The 16,484-nt window shown below is 46.8% G+C and overlaps 2 protein-coding genes across 4 annotated transcripts; one reads left to right on the forward strand and one right to left on the reverse strand.

Annotated features, from left to right (window-relative positions):
* Positions 1 to 36: 36 nt before the first annotated feature.
* Positions 37 to 10,735, reverse strand: LOC133395869 (neuronal pentraxin-1-like). Of its 3 annotated transcripts, none has more exons than XM_061665135.1 (6): positions 10,245 to 10,735; positions 7,313 to 8,259; positions 5,184 to 5,892; positions 4,278 to 4,528; positions 2,501 to 2,680; positions 37 to 2,046 (listed from the first exon to the last, which is right to left on the reverse strand). In XM_061665135.1, the coding sequence occupies exons 2-6, from the start codon at positions 8,078 to 8,080 to the stop codon at positions 1,837 to 1,839; spliced, it is 2,118 nt and encodes a 705-aa protein (XP_061521119.1). In that variant the 5' UTR covers positions 8,081 to 8,259; positions 10,245 to 10,735; the 3' UTR covers positions 37 to 1,836. The 3 variants fall into 3 exon arrangements, with proteins under 3 accessions (XP_061521119.1, XP_061521117.1, XP_061521118.1); XM_061665133.1 differs by having other exon boundaries at positions 7,313 to 8,339; XM_061665134.1 differs by lacking the exon at positions 10,245 to 10,735 and adding an exon at positions 8,564 to 8,674 and having other exon boundaries at positions 7,313 to 8,339.
* A 3,230-nt stretch (positions 10,736 to 13,965) lies between these two features.
* On the forward strand, positions 13,966 to 16,481 carry LOC133396131 (voltage-dependent calcium channel gamma-6 subunit-like). Its single transcript, XM_061665616.1, has 6 exons — positions 13,966 to 14,166; positions 14,787 to 14,897; positions 14,968 to 15,076; positions 15,695 to 15,769; positions 16,051 to 16,188; positions 16,270 to 16,481. Exons 1-6 carry the CDS (start codon positions 13,966 to 13,968, stop codon positions 16,479 to 16,481), a joined length of 846 nt encoding a protein of 281 aa, XP_061521600.1.
* The last annotated feature ends 3 nt before the right edge of the window (positions 16,482 to 16,484 follow it).

Below are 16,484 nucleotides of genomic sequence, written 5' to 3' on the forward strand. Positions count from 1 at the left end.
CAGTCGGAGGAAGTCGAAGAAGTGTGAGTTGTTTGAATACAACTTTATTCCAAATGCTGACTCCGTTTACAAGTCGACAAAAGTTTTGGCTTACTCGTGACTCTGGACTGAACTCACTGTCGTACATATTCATCAATGATTATTCATATTAAAAGCCAAAGACACAAATATAAATAAAGACGCTATCAAATGTGCATCAAAGGCGAGGAAGAGGAGGCGTGAGTCCTTTTCTCGTGCGTCTTCTGTCAAGAAGCAATGGCAATAAACACATTCTTCTTATTATTATTTTGATTCTTCCATAAAAATATCATGCTTCTGTCATTTGGCCCTATATTAGCATCACTTGGCATGACAATAAAACAAGATTATTTACAGCTTTTGATGTGGTCATGATGCAAACAAACACTATCACTAAGGCGACAAGATTTTAGGATAACCAGGGGTGTCCAAACATTTCCATCTTCACAAATTCACACGTGTGTGTGTTTTTTTTTTAATGGAACCTATCCTCTGTTATTCACTGGAAAAACATTTTTTTAGGTTCTGGCCAAAGCAAATGTTTTTACTTTGGCACCATCTTGGTGTCAAGGAACGATGTTTAAGCAAGTGGAGGTTTACTCTAATGCTGCGGACCGCTAAAAACAGATCACCCTCAGGTTGTCGTTTGGACACCTCTGGTGCAAAGTGCCTTACTTTGTTGGGGCAAAAAACAACAACAACACAACACAAAAACTCCAGAAGAAATATATCCATAAATTCTCTCAGTCTTTATAAATTGCCAAAGGATTCAACAATATTTTGGTACTTGTACAAAACCTTATAAAAAGTTTAAAGCGCAGCTAAAACCAGTTAGCAGAGCGACACATAATCCTTCACCTCGGTTGCCTGCGCAACAAAAGTGTGTGTGCGTGTGTGTGTTTGTGTGTTAACTGAGAATTAGGCGCGATCATGGGCGCACACACCAGTGGCGCCCATGATCATGGGCGCGCACACCAGGATTTAGTGTCGTGGCTTACGACACTAAATCCTGTCGTAAACCACACGGGTGGCCGAGGGGACGTCCGCCATTAGCGCGGTGACACGTCGAGGTAAGGTTAGCGCTGACTGGACGCCTCAGGTGCCCTTACGCAATCAGCTCATCCAATTACGCACGCACACAGAATCGGACCCCGCTGTCCGCTCCTCTGCACGGTCTCATCGAAAACGCCATCCGGTGTCAAATATCGCTCGAGTCTCATCATGCAAATCATCTCGATTGGAGGAAGTCAGGGATGAGATCTTCCTCGAGTATCGTAGGGTTTTGGAGAGAAGTAGGATGAGGGGGCGCCGGTATCGGGCGAGGAGGCCTCCTGGACGCCTCCCCAGCGAAGAGGTCCAGGCGCGGCCCCTCGGAGGAAAGACCCAAGACACGCTGGAGAAACGGATGCCGTCACTGTGGTCCGAGATGCCAAGTTACGGTTTGGAGTGGAGAGTTAGGGTGTTAAATTGGAGCAATTTACGCTCGCAATTTAAGGTTTCAAGTTAGGGTTTGAAGTTATGGTTCTTGTTAGCATTTCAAATTAGGTTGGCAAGTTACGGTTTCAAGTGGCGAGGCCGTTCATTCCGGACCTGCCACTTCTCACCGGGCCCTCGAGTCTTTGGTGTGAAAAGCTGGAACAAAGAGCGGCTGCATGTGGCTTGCGGCGCAAGCTCGAGAGCCGCACGCCGTCCGGGACGGTGTCAACACGCTCCGAGATCCCAACCGGGTTGAATGCCCAATCAAGTACAAGTCAGCAAGTCAGGAAGGGAGCCGGAGGCTCGTCCGGTTCCGGTTGGGAGAAGGCAGACGACCGGGTCTCAGTGGCAGGTGTCGAAGGGGAACTCCGCCAGGCCGCCGTGGAGCTCCACGGCCTCCTGCTCCCAGGACGCCACGTCGCCCGGTAGGCGAGCCCCGCACGACGCCAGCCTGTAGATCTCCGCGGGCGTCAGGACTCGCGACCACACGTGAACGTCCGACAGTTCTCCCATGAACGACTGCGTCACGTCGAAGCGGCCCCCCATCGTGTCCTGTGCAAAAAGACAAGGGCGCGTCACTCATCCATCACCATGTACTGACTAGCATTTAGCATTAGCATTATGTTTACATACGTATTTATCATCATTTTGCTACTGTATTTATTAGCATTTTGTTACCATAGTTCCCAGTTTTGTCAAATCTGAAAGAATAATTTGCATTTTGTTACCGTGTTTATGAGCATTTTACTAGCACATGTATCAGCCTATTTGTTGGCATATTTATTAGCATTTTGTTACCATATTTCCAATCCTCGTCAACACTGACTGCATATTTATTCGCATTTTTGCAAATTTAGAATTTTGTTACCATAATATTAGCATTTTGTTGCCATATCTAGTAGCATTGTGTTAGCATACTTATTAGCAATTTGTTATATTTAATGGCATTTTGTCACCGTATTTCATAGTCTCGGTTCATAGAAAAAGCGCCCCGAGGGCGTCTCACCTGCTCTTGTCCGAGAAGAAAGATCCCTCCCGGTTTGATGGCGTGCCAGGCAGCCAGGTTCTGACCCGACCCTTTCCTGGCCCCGTCCTGGTACACCTCCCACACGCCGTCGCGTGTCGCCCACGTCACACACACGTGGTGCCACTTCCTGTCGCTCAACGTCACGGGCAGCGTCACCGCCTATCACAACGCACCACCCATGGTTAGAATTTTGTTTGCATATTTAGGTAGGGTTTGTTAGCATATAATTGTTTTTTAGCATATTAGCATTTTGTCAGAATATTTGTTTCATACCTATTAGCTTTTCATTAGAAAATTTGTTTGCGTTTGTATATTTATTGGGCTATTTGTTGTCATATTTCTTAGCACTTGGTTAGGATATTTCCAAGCTTTATCAACACTGCATATTTTGTAGTATTTTTTTGGTATTTTTGGTTTATTATTGCATTTTTTAGCACATTTATTAAAATGGAGCATAATTTTGAGAATTTCTAGCACATTTATTAACATTCTCTTAGCTTTATTTAAAGCATTTCCTTACCATATTTCGACAAAAACGGTGGCATATTTCTTCGTATTTTTTGTTAGCATGTTTCATAGAATTTTTAGCCATTTTTAGCATATGAATAGCATGCTTTTAGCACATTTCTTTGCATTTTGTAAATGATTTGATAGCATATCTTGCTGCCTTGTCAACACTGCATATTTCTAGCTTCAATTAGCATTTTTGTCAGCATTTTGTTTGCATATTACTTTGGTTTAATCTGTCCACTGAATATATTGCCAGTAGTGCTGTGGAACGCCATTATTAGCATTCAGTTATCTCACGTAGCTGTAACAGTGACACTAGTGGCGATCTTAAAATGTATCAGTTTCCAACGAATTCAGTGCTTCCGGTTGAGTCTCTTAGCGGCGAGCAGTTAGCGGCTAACAAATTTGGCGGGTTAACGAGCCCGCTGCGAGTCCAATGTTCCCTGCGGTAGCTCAGTGTCACAAGCGTGGTGTGTGTGTGTGCTGTTGTTAACCAAGCGTGAGACAAACATGACGCTCCTGACAAACAATTGGGCCAATCAATTAGGCTTAAAAGGCTTAATCGCTGCGTTTCGTTGGCCAGGCGAGCTCAACCGAAGCTACGAATGGGGGTAGAAAAAAAAATCTAATACCGGGACCCGCCTTCCGTTTGGTGGACAGATGAGCCAGCGCTTCTCAGGATGAAAGATTAGCACGCTAACACAGTCATTAAATAATCCAAACATTCACCATTTTTGAGTTGACTGACCGGATGAGGCTAATCTGCATGGATGGACGCCCTTCCCCCCCCCAAAAAGTGCACGTAAAATGATCACAAACAAAGTGAGAGGGCAGTGTGGTAGACTATTTGTTAGTGCGTCTGCCCTACAATTCAGGGGTTCCCTTTTTGGAGGTGGCATTTTCCACCCGTGATTGCGTGAGGCCCAGTCCATTCTTTATCTGCAGTATCTGTGCTCTGCCCATGACTGGCAACCAGTCCATAATTTGTCATGCCCTGATATTGACTGACGACCAGTCTGTTAATTGGCTCTACAGGCCTTGCAGTTATCTGCCAACCAGTCCATTGTTTGTCTATATGTGCCCTGCCATTGATTGGTGACCAGGCCAGGGTGAAACCCGCCTCTCACCCAAAGTCAGCTGGTGTAGTATCTAGCTCCCCCGCCTTACTGCCCGAATGGACCCCAATAGAAAGTGAATGGATGGGACAAATTGAAAGGCCACTTAACAACAGATTTTGATCGACAACCTTGTCGTTCACCAGCAGCTCCATGGGATTGGCCCCCCACTCAATGAGCACCAGTTCGTTGGCCTGGCCCGGCACGGCGTAGGAGAAGGGCGTCCCCACCCCGGGGCCTGCGCCCGCCTTCATGCGCAGGCAGATGGTGAGGGCGAAGATCTCTGTCACCAGGGAGCGCTTCATTCTGGCGTACATGTAGTTAGTCCTCATGGGGAAGTCAAGCAGGAAGGCACTGGAGCTCTTCAGCTTCTTGTGGCCTCCTGCTGACACCAGGGGTTCACATTTTATGTCAGGTAAGATGTAATTCCATACTTTAACTTAGCAACAAGGCGTACCTCAAGGTTCAACTCTTAGCCCATTTATTTGTTTGTGTTTTTCTCAATGAATGTTGTGTTCAACTTTATGCAGATGATACAGTTATATGTACAGCGGTTTGTACCTTGCCTTAGTCCCTCAAATTCCACATTTTTCCATTTACAAGCTGTTGCTTGGTAGATTTGCAACAAAAAAAATGTGACTTATGAGCAAGCTTCATTTCCGCTGCTGCTCAAGTGACGTGGAAAAAAATGGAGAGCAACAGTTGCCCGTGTTCTTTGAGACACTTTTTGAACGTGACAGTCAAATGCAAAAATAGAAAATGAAGACACTCGGAAGGAGTACGGAGAACATGCTAACACTCACCCACCCGACTGACTCTAGACTCCCGATGTCATTCACTAGGCCACGTTCCCTCATGTAACTAACTAATTCAAACGGCGTACATCCAAAACCTAATTCCTTACAGATAGAATCAGGGCTAATTACATTCACCTGTAAATGTTAAGTGAATTTTAGGTTCATCCTAAAATGGTACCCGAAAGCTGAAAAGCTCTGAAGGTTTTGTGAGTAGTGTATATGGCATGCTACCATGCTAACCGTGCTCAGAGTGGCCGTGGTGCAGCTGGCTGAGGACGGTTTCCAGTTTGCTGTGTCCGCTATTACGTGCATTTGTCTCCTTGCTGCTGAAAGGAAGTCGCCGAGGGAGGTGATCGCCACCATGATGGTCATCGTGGTGATCGTCGTGACGGTCGTCACGGTGATCGTCGTGGTGTTCGTCATGGTGATCGTTGTGGTGTTCATACACGTCGCCGTGATGGTTGGCGGAGCGGCCGGAAGGGCGACTGCTGCTGCTGTGCCAGTCGTGGTGTTCGTAGTGAGGATCGTGATGGCGAGTGCGGTGGTCACTATGGTGGTTGTAGTGACGGCTCCCATGGTGACTGTTGTAGTGGTCGTCATGGCGACTGTTACCATGGTGTTCATCACGGTGGTCATCGTGATGATCAGTGTAGTGGTTGTCACGGTGGTGGTCGTCGTGGTGATTGTCATGGTGGTTGTCACGGTGATGGTCGTCGTGGTGGTTGTCACGGTGATGGTCGTCGTGGTGGTCGTCGTGGTGATGGTCGTCGTGGTGGTCGTCGTGGTGGTTGTCACGGTGGTGGTCGTCGTGGTGGTCGTCGTGGTGGTCGTCGTGGTGGTCGTCGTGGTGGTCCCTGTAGTAGCTATGCAGCTGCTCCTCCAGAGCGTTGATCTTGCGCTGGAGGAGTTCCCTCAAAGAGCTGGAGTAAGAGCTGGAGGAATTCCTCGTCTGCACACACAAACATTCAGAGTTGAAAAAATTCCCGTTGCGCTCCACAAAGGACAGGAAGAAGAGTTCCATTGCCGTGTGTGCTTCACAGATCAGAGTTTCGGGTTTCAAATCTTGGCTAGTTGACTATCAAAGTGTACAATACTCGATACACGGCAGTAGCTCCTCTGTAAGGACTTACAGAATCGTGGGGGGGGGGTCACGGTTTGAGTCTCGCCGCAGACAAAATGTACAAAAAGAATGGCAACTAGTTGTTGAAGAGATGCTCGTCTGCTCCTGACTACTGTCGGGGTGCCCTTGAGAAAGGTTTGCGTGGGTTTTCTCTGGGTACTCTGGCTTCCTCCCGCATCCCCAGAACATGGTGGGTGAATTGAAGACTAAATTGTCCATAGGTGTGCATGTAATGTGTGAATTGTTGTGCCGTGTGATTGGCTTGCGACCAGTCCAAAAGTTGTAAAGTCAGCTGGGATAGGCTCTCGTTCACCCACAACCCAAATGGGGAGTGGCTTAGAAAATGGATGGGTGGGTGGATCTTCCTCTTTCCTCTCCCTGGCTCGCCCCTCCTCTTCCTCACCTGAAAATCCGGCTTTGTTCCCTGCCAGTGCACGCTGCAATTAATAGCCTCGTCAGGCGGGATGAAGCTAATTGAAGGCGACGCTGGCTCGCGCCCCTCAGGGAGGACGGCGGTGTGGCATCCTGTTCGAGAAGGGAGGTAGCGGGGAGTCAATCCTGGCTTGGCTTCAAGTCTGCCTCTCACCTTTGGGATCCAAGCAGATTCTTGGCAGTATCGCCTGAGCCCACCAGACTTTCGCAAGAAGCCTTTTCAAGGCTTTCCCTCGAAAGCTTCAGAGGAGCTCGGACGACCGATCTCGGGTGATCGCTTTTGTGAATTCTGCTCGTGACTCCGACCCTCTCAAAGCATCAAATATCCCTCAAACTCGTCACTAAGAGCATTTCAAGTTTTCTCTGCTGCCATTTTTCTAAGTTTGACCCAGACGTTGACGCCAACAGTGCGTCTCATTTAACACCATGTCATGAAAATTGTACTATTTATACCATATTACGATATTATTTCTTTCTATACATTCATTAGTTCCTTTTCTTTTGTTCCAACCTCAACGCTCAGAATTTATACAGACAAGCCCTGTGTTACAGATTGGAGTCTGACAAGGTAACTTAGCGTGGTGTCCCGAAGGATTGTTAGCACACATACAGTAGCCTCGACATCGCACCCATAAATAAAATGAAGGTCTGTATAAATTGTTCTCCTGGGAAGCGGCCTAAAACGTTGCTGCACTTTGGTCCTTGAATAAAAGCAACAAAAGATGATCACTGAACTTCAGAAACGATTTCTCTATTTCAGAAATTCCACAGTATGTCTTAAGTTGAGTGCCATCTCACTTCTAAGTTCTGGCCTCACCTGCAGGTTCTCCAGACGCTCCTTCAATGTCTGCAAGGTTTTCCCAGTCTGCTCCGGCGAGAAGGAGCCGTGTTTGCCGTACGACTCCCGGTGAAGGGGATTTGACCTGTGGGAGAAGTGGTGATCGCTGTCGTGATAGGACCCGTGGTGTGAAGACGGGCCGGCGCGGTGGCCGTCGTGATGGTCGTCATCGTGATGGTCGTCGTGACGGCTGTTGTGGTGATTGTCGCGATGGTCGCTGTGATGGCCATTGCTATGGTGGCCACCGAAGCCCTCGCACAATGTGAGTTTGGCGGTGAGCTCCCTAATGGTCTCGCGCTGGTCCAGAATGGTTTCCTTCTGCCTGACCAGGCTCTCACGGAGGTGCAGGATGGTGGCTTTGGCCTCGTCCGAGATCAGAATTCTGCGGTTGCCGCCGCCGTGGCCGTTGGCGTGGCCATTGGTGCTGGGGCCGTGGGGAACACCGGGTGGGGAGTAGCAGCTGGGGTCTGCTTCTGGAGGGATGGGAATGCAAACAAATTTGGGGCTCGTGCCATAGTCGTGCTCCATGCCAAGCAAGCTCGCCGAAGCTTCAGAGCAAGACAAGAAGTAGCAGAAGACCAGTGAGCGTAAGGCGAGGAAGACGACCGAGGTGGCGCCGCCTCGTTGCTTTGCAGACAAAGTCAGATGACTGACGCCTCTCGCCATGTTTGATTTGGGTCCAAATGACTCCTCGGGCGATGACCTGAAGGTCCTGCGAGGCTTTATCTTTGCGGGGAACAACACCATGGATCATTTGGAGCGCGAGGAGAGCAAAAAAAAAAAAAAAAAAAAAAACGACCTTTCACGAATCCTTGTGCTACCACACTGGCCTCCAATGTTGATCTTGAAACATCCTTCCGCGGTGCCCGGGAACAAACGGCAGAACCTCGTCCACCCAGGTCTTCGGGCTTTGCAGAGAGGACGTCCTGTGTTGAGCAGCCAAGATTAATCCATTTAAACTTGGCCTCCAACCATCACATCGCAACACAAGACTCAGCACGATTACCTGCATGTAGGACACACAAGACAAGACACGCACACTTCAGAAGTTACACGCACACACATCAAACACATCACAAGTACTTATACACAAGTCAGGAACTGAAGTTGATGTTGATGTTTGTGTTCTTAACAATCAAAGGAGGCGACCAGATTACAAAGAGATTACTGGTAAAGTTTGGACAACAACAACAAAGTGGACCACAGAGTAATCAGTCAGCGAGATGCTACCTTCAGGAGAAATTGTGCCGTAAACCAGTAACAAGGTTTCATGAAGACTAATTGAGCAGAAGGTCTCACACACACACACACACACACACACACACACACACACAGTAGTGCATTTTTGTGTTGACGTGTGCCTTTAATGGGGAGGCGTGGCCTAGTCAGGAGCTCTGACTCCAGCTCTGGTTGGCCATTTTCCAACGTCTGCTCCGTGCTCCTTGCGAGTGTTTTCATTTCGTAGATTTGTGTGTTTGCCCGTTTGTCCCGTTCCACGAAGGGCTCGCGACGCTGAACTCTGAACTCGAAAAAAACAAGCAAGGGAAGGTACCGCTGTAGAAACAATCAACTCAACAACATCCTCCACTCGTTTTGTACTTTTCCATCAGGTTTCCGAGGTGAAAACTTTTGATGAGCTGGTTGCCAATCTGGACAACGACAGCGCTAAACACAACAAACCGTTGGGCCCTGGAGAGCTTTTTTTACGGTGCTTTGTGCTCAGGTTGCTAATCTTACTCTGAGCGCCGCTGTCTGATACTTAAAGACAACATTAGCTCAGACTTAGCAGCCATAATACTCAGCTGAGGCACGCGGCCTCGCGCACGAGCAACGCGACGCAACTTCACGGACATTTGCGCTCCTTCGAGCGTCTCGGTGTGACTTTATGTTCCGTTTTCATTCCGGATCAGACCACTTTGTCAGACTCTGAAATTGGATTTATTTCAGTCAAAAGTTCGTGTTCAAATCTGATTGGCTTTGGATAGATCGGGTGGATACTCACTCAACATTCATCCGACCGTCCATTTTCTATCCCGCCAATTTTTCACGAACGTTTCGCGAATGAGCCGGAGACCCATCCGAGCTGACTGCAGGCTAGAGGCAGGGCCTGTCACCAGCCAATTACAGCCTACCATTATTCCATCCATCCACCGGGAGGCGGGGTACACCCTGAACCGGTCGCCAGGCAATCGCAGGGCACGCATAAACGAACAACCATTGGCACTCGCATTCACACCTGCGGGCAATTTAGAGTCTTCAATCAACCGAGCACGCATGTTTTGGGGATTTGAACCCCGGTCCCCAGAACTGACAGGCAAATGTGCTAACCAGTCGTCCACCGTGACGGTTATTATATAACATTTATATGCAAAATGTAGGTGTTCAAGGGCTCACTGAACATTTACATCCAACATTTTTCATTATTATTATTTTCAAATATATTCACCTCATTATGTCATTCGTTAATATATTGTAAGTAACAAAACGGGTATTGGTAGTAAAATAATCATAAAAGCATGAGCATAATTGTCCAAGTCATTTTTAAACTATTGTCACAATATCATTAAAAAATACCAACGTGTTCGTGAAAATGCATTTCTTTTTTTTTTTTGTCTGTAAATTAATTGTCAATCATCCAGGTTAAAGGTCATTCACAAAGGTTAAAGCAAAGAAAATGTTTGTTGGATTTGTTGCTTTTTTTCCCCCTGAAAATGTTTAAAAAGGACTTTTAATTTGACTAATTAGGCTGACGATATAATTTTAACAATTGGTTTTGTTATATCATTAGTCAATTGCAATGCAAGTTTAAAACCAAACTGAATTATTTGATGATGAAAATGGAAAGTCTGCGATATTTTCTGCTAATGTTCCGCAGACGTAATTGCAGGTGGAGGCGAGCGTTCCTTCCTACCTGCTGGCGAGCGGATCCTCAATCCATCCTGCGCGACGCTGAGCGGCTTGAGGAGGATTGCTGGCTTGAGCTGGATAAATTTATCTCTCTCTCTCTCTCTCTCTCTCTCTCTCTCTCGCTCGGGCCTCGAACCGCCGCGCGAAGAAAAACGTCAGCCCGGTGCCATACAAATGGAATCGTCACCATTGCCATTCACCGGTGGGGCACATATAGACAAACGCGCATTCACACTCACGTTCACACCGGTGGCGAATTTGGAACGCGGGGAAAAATGCAAACACGCTGCCAATCTTCTTTATTGATTCAGTCGCCACCGAACGTGAAGCGATCGTTTTTCTCGTTTTGTTATCGTCGATGACGTCATCCGGAAAAAACTCACCCAGGCTTTCAAACCCTCATTTAAAACCCTAACCCTTCGTTTGAAACCCACATCCAAGGATGGAACCCCAAATGTTGCTTGGATCAGCTACTACTCACTACCTCACACTTCTGCTATACACACACAACTACACACGCACACACACATTAGCCCCTTTCACCCCCCACTGGGGTCAGTGCTGATGTCATTAACAGGTGGGTGGCAGAAATAGACACACACACATGCACACTGAAGGATGTCTGCAAGATAACACACAGACATGCAACTTTAGACACTACACACATATAATCCGCACACACGCCCACGCACACACAAAGCAGGTCAGTAACTTGTTAACATCATTGTTGTGTTGCGAGTGTTTACGAGAGAACACAATGAAAGTTATGCGAGTATTGTCAACACTTGGGAGGGGGCTCGAGGCAGAGCTGGGGGGGCGCTCCGGTCACACTAAGTCGTCCAGGGGCTCTATGCATCGGCTTTGTGACGTAGCTTCCTGCTCCGTTCACAACAGCGGGGAAATGAACCCCCAATAAAAAAATAAAATAACTGTGCTATAACCATGACAACAGCGATGTCGTCCGCAACATACGATTGAGCGTTTGACATTTTCAACAGTGTAACTTGTAAGTGTAAGCAACTACTTTCCCAAAGTCGTCTTCACGACACCTGGTTAAAGGCTTGCGACTACCTTGCAATTTACTCTCGAGAAGGTGGGGGCCGCGGAGGGCGGGCGGGTGAGGGGGTCATGCGGTGGAAATGGCCTCCTTGCTGGCGGCATTACAAATCGTCAGCTAATGCCCCCTGAGGCTGCTTTACGATGGCCTATATTTGGAGGAAGCGGAGGGGATATTTTGAGGCTCCCAACGTGTCAGAGGATGTTTGTCGCCGCTCGCCGCGCCCGCTCTAATCGCTTGCTTCCTCCCTGTCGGATTCCGACCTGCGCCCACGTCAGGTAACGGCGATTTCCCGCACTTTCTTTGGAGTTATATAAATCGGAAAATAAATCGGGCCTCGCCTGTGTGGAGTTTGCATGTTCGCCGCGTGCTTGCCTGGCTTTTCTACAGGTACTCCAGTTTCCTCCCACATTCCAAAAACATGCATGTTGTCTTTGTTACAACTAACCATTTCTCTAATAATTGATTAATCTGGCAATTATTTTTTCAATGAATTAAATTAAAACACTTTTTTTTTTTTTTAATTTCTGTCATTTTATTAAAAAACAGGACATGGTGTCAAATTGAATGTGCAGAAAATGCACAAAGGAATTGATTATTCTTCAGTTACTGGTTTCGTCCGTAACATGTCTGAAAATAGGCAAACATTTCAACACAAATATAATCAGTCTGCAGAAATCTGAGAATATTTACACTTGATTTCAGAGCCTACAAATCCAAGGATTTGGACAATTTTAAGTTAAAACAAGGTCTCTAAACAATGAATCCATTATCAAAATAAACCGTTAGTTTGTTGCACCTCTATTCGAGACAACATTTTCCACAGGTGTGAATGTGTGTGTCAATGCTTGTTTGTCTATCTGTGCCCTGTGATTGGCTTGCAAACAGTCCAGGGTGTGGTCTGCCTTTCGCCCTAAGTTAGCTAGGATAGATGTGAGTAACATCAACACTTGGGGAGGGGGCTCGAGGTTGAGCTGTGGGGGACTCCAGCTCACCTGTCACCCTCATGAGGACAAGTGCTGTAGAAAATGGATGGATAAACAAAAAGTGCCGATTGGACTAAAACATGAACTAACATGGCGGCACGGTGGCCGACTGGTTAGAGCGTCAGCCTCACAGTTCCGAGGACCCGGGTTCAATCCCCGGCCCAACCTGTGTGGCGTTTGTATGTTCTCCCCGTGCCTGCGTGGGTTTTCTCCGGGCACTCCGGTTTCCTCCCACATCCCAAAAACATGCATTCATTGGAGACTCTAAATTGCCCGTAGGCGTGACTACGAGTGCGAATGGTTGTTTGTTTCTATGCGCCCTGCGATTGGCCGGCAACCGGTTCAGGGTGTACCCCGCCTCCTGCCCGATGACAGCTGGGATAGGCTCCAGCACGCCCGCGACCCTCGTGAGGAGAAGCGGCTCAGAAAATGGATGGATGGATGGATGGATGGATGAACTAACATGTTCATGGATGACAACGAGAAAAACATCAACACACACTAGCATCTCTCCTGCAACTCGCAAAATGCTGAATACATCCATCCATCCAGTTTTCCGTACCGCTTATCCTCAATCGGGTCGCGAGTGTGCCGGAGTCTATCGCAGCTATCTTCGGGCGAGAGGCGGGGTACACCCTGAACTGGATGCCACTCACATTCATACCAACGGGCAATTTAGAGTCTTCGATCAACCTACCGCGCATGTTTTGGGGATCTGGGAGGAAACCGGAGTTCCCGGAGAAAACCCACACAGGCACGGGGAGAACACGCAAACTCCACACAGGCGGGGCCGGGATTTGAACCCCGATCCTTAGAACTGTGAGGCAGTCACATAAACACCTGTGGACAATTTAGTGTGTTGAGTGAAGCTAACATGCTAACATGTTTTGGGATCGTGGGAGGAAAAACCTGCTGAGATTCCAACCCTGAACCCCAAAGCTGTGAGGCAGACGCGTTCACCACTTTTCTCACAAAAGCAAAGAAAGTTTGAAGTTACTCGTGAAGAATCGGTCGCCGCTGAGAAAGCACAGATGCCAGACGCTCCGGAAATAGCGCACGTCCGCTTTTGATTTCAGTGCGTGGAGATGTTGCACTTGCATAACTTGCTCAAATTAGAAACCCACTGATTGGACGCGGCGCTAAACGCTTGCAAAGCCGCAGCGACTGCTCGCTTCTCATCTTTGCTTTCGCTGCTCGTTTGGTTTTCGGCTAATTGCGAACGAGTCTGATCGCTTCTGTAGTTGAGTGAGGATTCGTTAGAGGCCAACCCTGGTTTGAAACCGTACTTTAAAACCCTAACCCTAATTCAGAGCCCTAACCCTGGTTTGAAGCAGGATGCTTGTTTGTTTTTAATTTTGAGATTTGGACATATTCCTGATTTTTTTAATTCCTTTTTTCCAGGACACATGCCCGCTTTGAGCTCCTCCTGCTGAACGTCTCCTTGATGATTCGTTCACCATGATTCTTTCGTCCAATCGCATTTTTTCGCCAAAGCTGCCATTTTGTCCTCGCCAAAAGGTGCACTTCCGCCTTTTGTTGATGATGTTTTTATAGACACGCAAATCTTTTTAGAGACACACATTTCCTTTATCAGTCACACACATTTCGATTTTTTTTTTCTTGTACATTTTTTAATAAAATGTTGTTTTTTTAATTCTATTCGTCAAGTTTTTTTTTTTGACATGATGTGGTCGACCTTCCTGGTGGCGGACGAGGAGGGCCGCGGCGTGGGCCCGGCCGCCACCCCCACAGTGGGAGCGGGGGCGCACGGCGGGGCCCAGGGCACGGGCGGCCTGGCGGGCCTGATGAGCGGACGCACCACCTTTGGCGGGAACAAGCGGCGCCGGACGGGACACGCCATGACCGAGGCGCAGGAAGGGAAGGTGCGTGCAGGGCGCGATTCGCAACTGAAGTACAATTACAGATACTTGTGCACATGTACGAAAGTATGTTGCAAAATTTTAGGCTTCTGTTGGAACGCAAAAAAAATAAAAAATGTCAGGAAAACCTACTTGAACAGCTGAACTTTATCTGGGGTTACTCATAGGCACTTTGCTCTGACTTGCATTTAACGAGTGAATGTGATTGCCCTAACCCAGTGAAAGATTGAAAGTTTTTAAAAAAAAAATCATTTTTATATTTTTGATTTATTTTAATTCAGTTAATGTATTGTTGTAAAATAGTTTCTGGATTTTGAATATTTAGATCATTCTTATTTTTTTGTATTTGTATTTTTTTTTTTTTTTTTTTTTACACATGTTGCTTATTTAGATTTTTTGTAATTCAGATAATCTGTTGTATTTGGATAATTTCTGGATTGGGATTAGTTTGATGATTTTTTTTTGTATTTTTGAATAATTCTTTTCGCCCAGATGTAAAAAGATCTTGTAGTGTAGAGGCTTAATAATTTTATGGCGTGTACTTAATTTTAATTTAATTTATGGCGACGTGTACTTTAGCATTAGCATGTTGCTAACTCCATGGCGTGACCCCACGTGCGCAGATCAAGCTGGCGTTCTTCGTGGCCATCGTGGGCGTCATCCTGACCGTGCTCGGCGTGGGCACCGAGTTTTGGGCGGAGCTGGCCCCGCCCAAAAGTTTATATGGCAACCAGGTAAGACGAGGGGGTCACGTCGGGACGGTCGCGTCCCGCCCCGCCGGGCTGACTTCCTGTGCGGCTGCAGACGTGTCCGGCGGTGCACTTCGGCCTGTGGAAGGGTTGCACCAAGACGTTGTGGGTGGCCGATATCGACCCGGAGAGAGAGAGCTGCGGACCCGCCGAGCTGCCCGGAGGTATGCCCGCTCCAAAAAATTGGATTCTTCACTTCCTGTTGTCCCAAAAGCTTGACGAGGGCAACCTGAAAAGCAATCGATGGCTGACGAGACGCTTCATGAACAGACTTTGTAACTTTTGGGGTGATCTTCTTGTATTTTTATTGATATCAGGATAGTTAATTTTATTTAGATTAATACCGTACATTTATTATGCAGTGTTATTTTGTTTTATTTATTTATTATTATTATATCTATATATGTTTTTGTATTTCTATTTAAAAAGTAGGACCCTCTTGGATTTTTCATTTGGATTGTTTTTTTTTTTTTCAATTTTGTGTAGTATTTGGATAATTCTTTATTTGGGTAATGTTTGTATTTTGATTATATTAAGTTAGATTTTTTCTTTTTTTTAATGTTTTATTTCCATACATTTACAGTGTTTGGATTATTTGTAGATTTGTATTATTTGTATTTGGGATTTATTTTTTTTGTATTAAATTAAATGAATTGTAATATTTGGATATTTTTGAAATATTTAGATTTTTTTAAATTGATTTTGTAAATATTTCAAATGTATTTTGATTATTTTTATTCGATTTGTATTTTTCAATTTGATTTGTATTATTTGTCCTTCAGAGTCCAACTGCACGTACTTCAAGTTCTTCACGACGGGCGAGAACGCCGTCATGTTCCACAAGACCACACAAAAAAGTCAGTTGGGCCACTTGAAACTCTACTTTCAAGCCACGACTCGGGCTTGAAACCGTGCCTTTTGTTGTAACTGAGATTTGTAGGTTTTTTTTTTTTTTTACATTCTGATTTGCAATTTATTTTTACTGCGAATCATATATTTTGTTTGGATAATTTTTTTTATTTGGAGGCAACCCAATGGTCCTTCTTTGGATTGCGTCATCCTTTCCTCCAAAGTACATTCTTCTGGCTTCCGATCGGCTCGCCCAAGCGGCCAATGACCCCTCCTCTCCCCTGTGCAGACCTGAACGTGGCGGCGGCCATGTTGTCGGTGTTCAGCCTGGTGCTGATGGTGATGGGCGCCATCTGCATCAGCATGGCGCTCAGCAAGGAAATCGCCTTCTTCCTCAAGCCCGCGTCCTTCTGCTTCATTCTGGCAGGTGAAAATAAACGAACGAAAACGAGCTCGACGTCGGCCGTCACGTTTTTGTCATCTTGCGGTCTTGCGCTGCTTTCACCAGGTGTGCTGGTTCTGTTGTCTCTGCTGGTCTTCCAGCAGTCGGTGTGGTCTCTCCTGGCCAGCGACCACACGGTGCCGCTGCACCACAACTTCTCCTGGTCCGTGTCGTGCGTGGGCATCGCCGGCGCCGTCTTGATTGCGGGCGGCATCCTCTTCCTGCTCCTGGCTCTGCCCTACAGCCCCTGGCGGAGGTGCCACAACGGTGCCGGCTAGCGG

The sequence above is a fragment of the Phycodurus eques genome, chromosome 20, assembly GCF_024500275.1.
Source record: "Phycodurus eques isolate BA_2022a chromosome 20, UOR_Pequ_1.1, whole genome shotgun sequence".
Lineage (NCBI taxonomy): Eukaryota > Metazoa > Chordata > Actinopteri > Syngnathiformes > Syngnathidae > Phycodurus > Phycodurus eques.

Bases quoted from the DNA above. Each gene is read 5' to 3' on its own strand.
- LOC133395869 (XM_061665135.1), bottom strand. From the start codon at position 8,080: ATGGTGTTGTTCCCCGCAAAGATAAAGCCTCGCAGGACCTTCAGGTCA. The intron at 2,681-4,277 runs GTTGTCGATCAA...GCGTTGTGATAG, and splicing joins AGCTGCTGGTGAACGACAAG to GCGGTGACGCTGCCCGTGAC. The intron at 2,047-2,500 runs GTGAGACGCCCT...CTTTTTGCACAG, and splicing joins TTCTTCTCGGACAAGAGCAG to GACACGATGGGGGGCCGCTT.
- LOC133396131 (XM_061665616.1), top strand. From the start codon at position 13,966: ATGATGTGGTCGACCTTCCTGGTGGCGGACGAGGAGGGCCGCGGCGTG. The intron at 14,898-14,967 runs GTAAGACGAGGG...GTGCGGCTGCAG, and splicing joins AAAGTTTATATGGCAACCAG to ACGTGTCCGGCGGTGCACTT. The intron at 15,770-16,050 runs GTCAGTTGGGCC...TCCCCTGTGCAG, and splicing joins CCACAAGACCACACAAAAAA to ACCTGAACGTGGCGGCGGCC.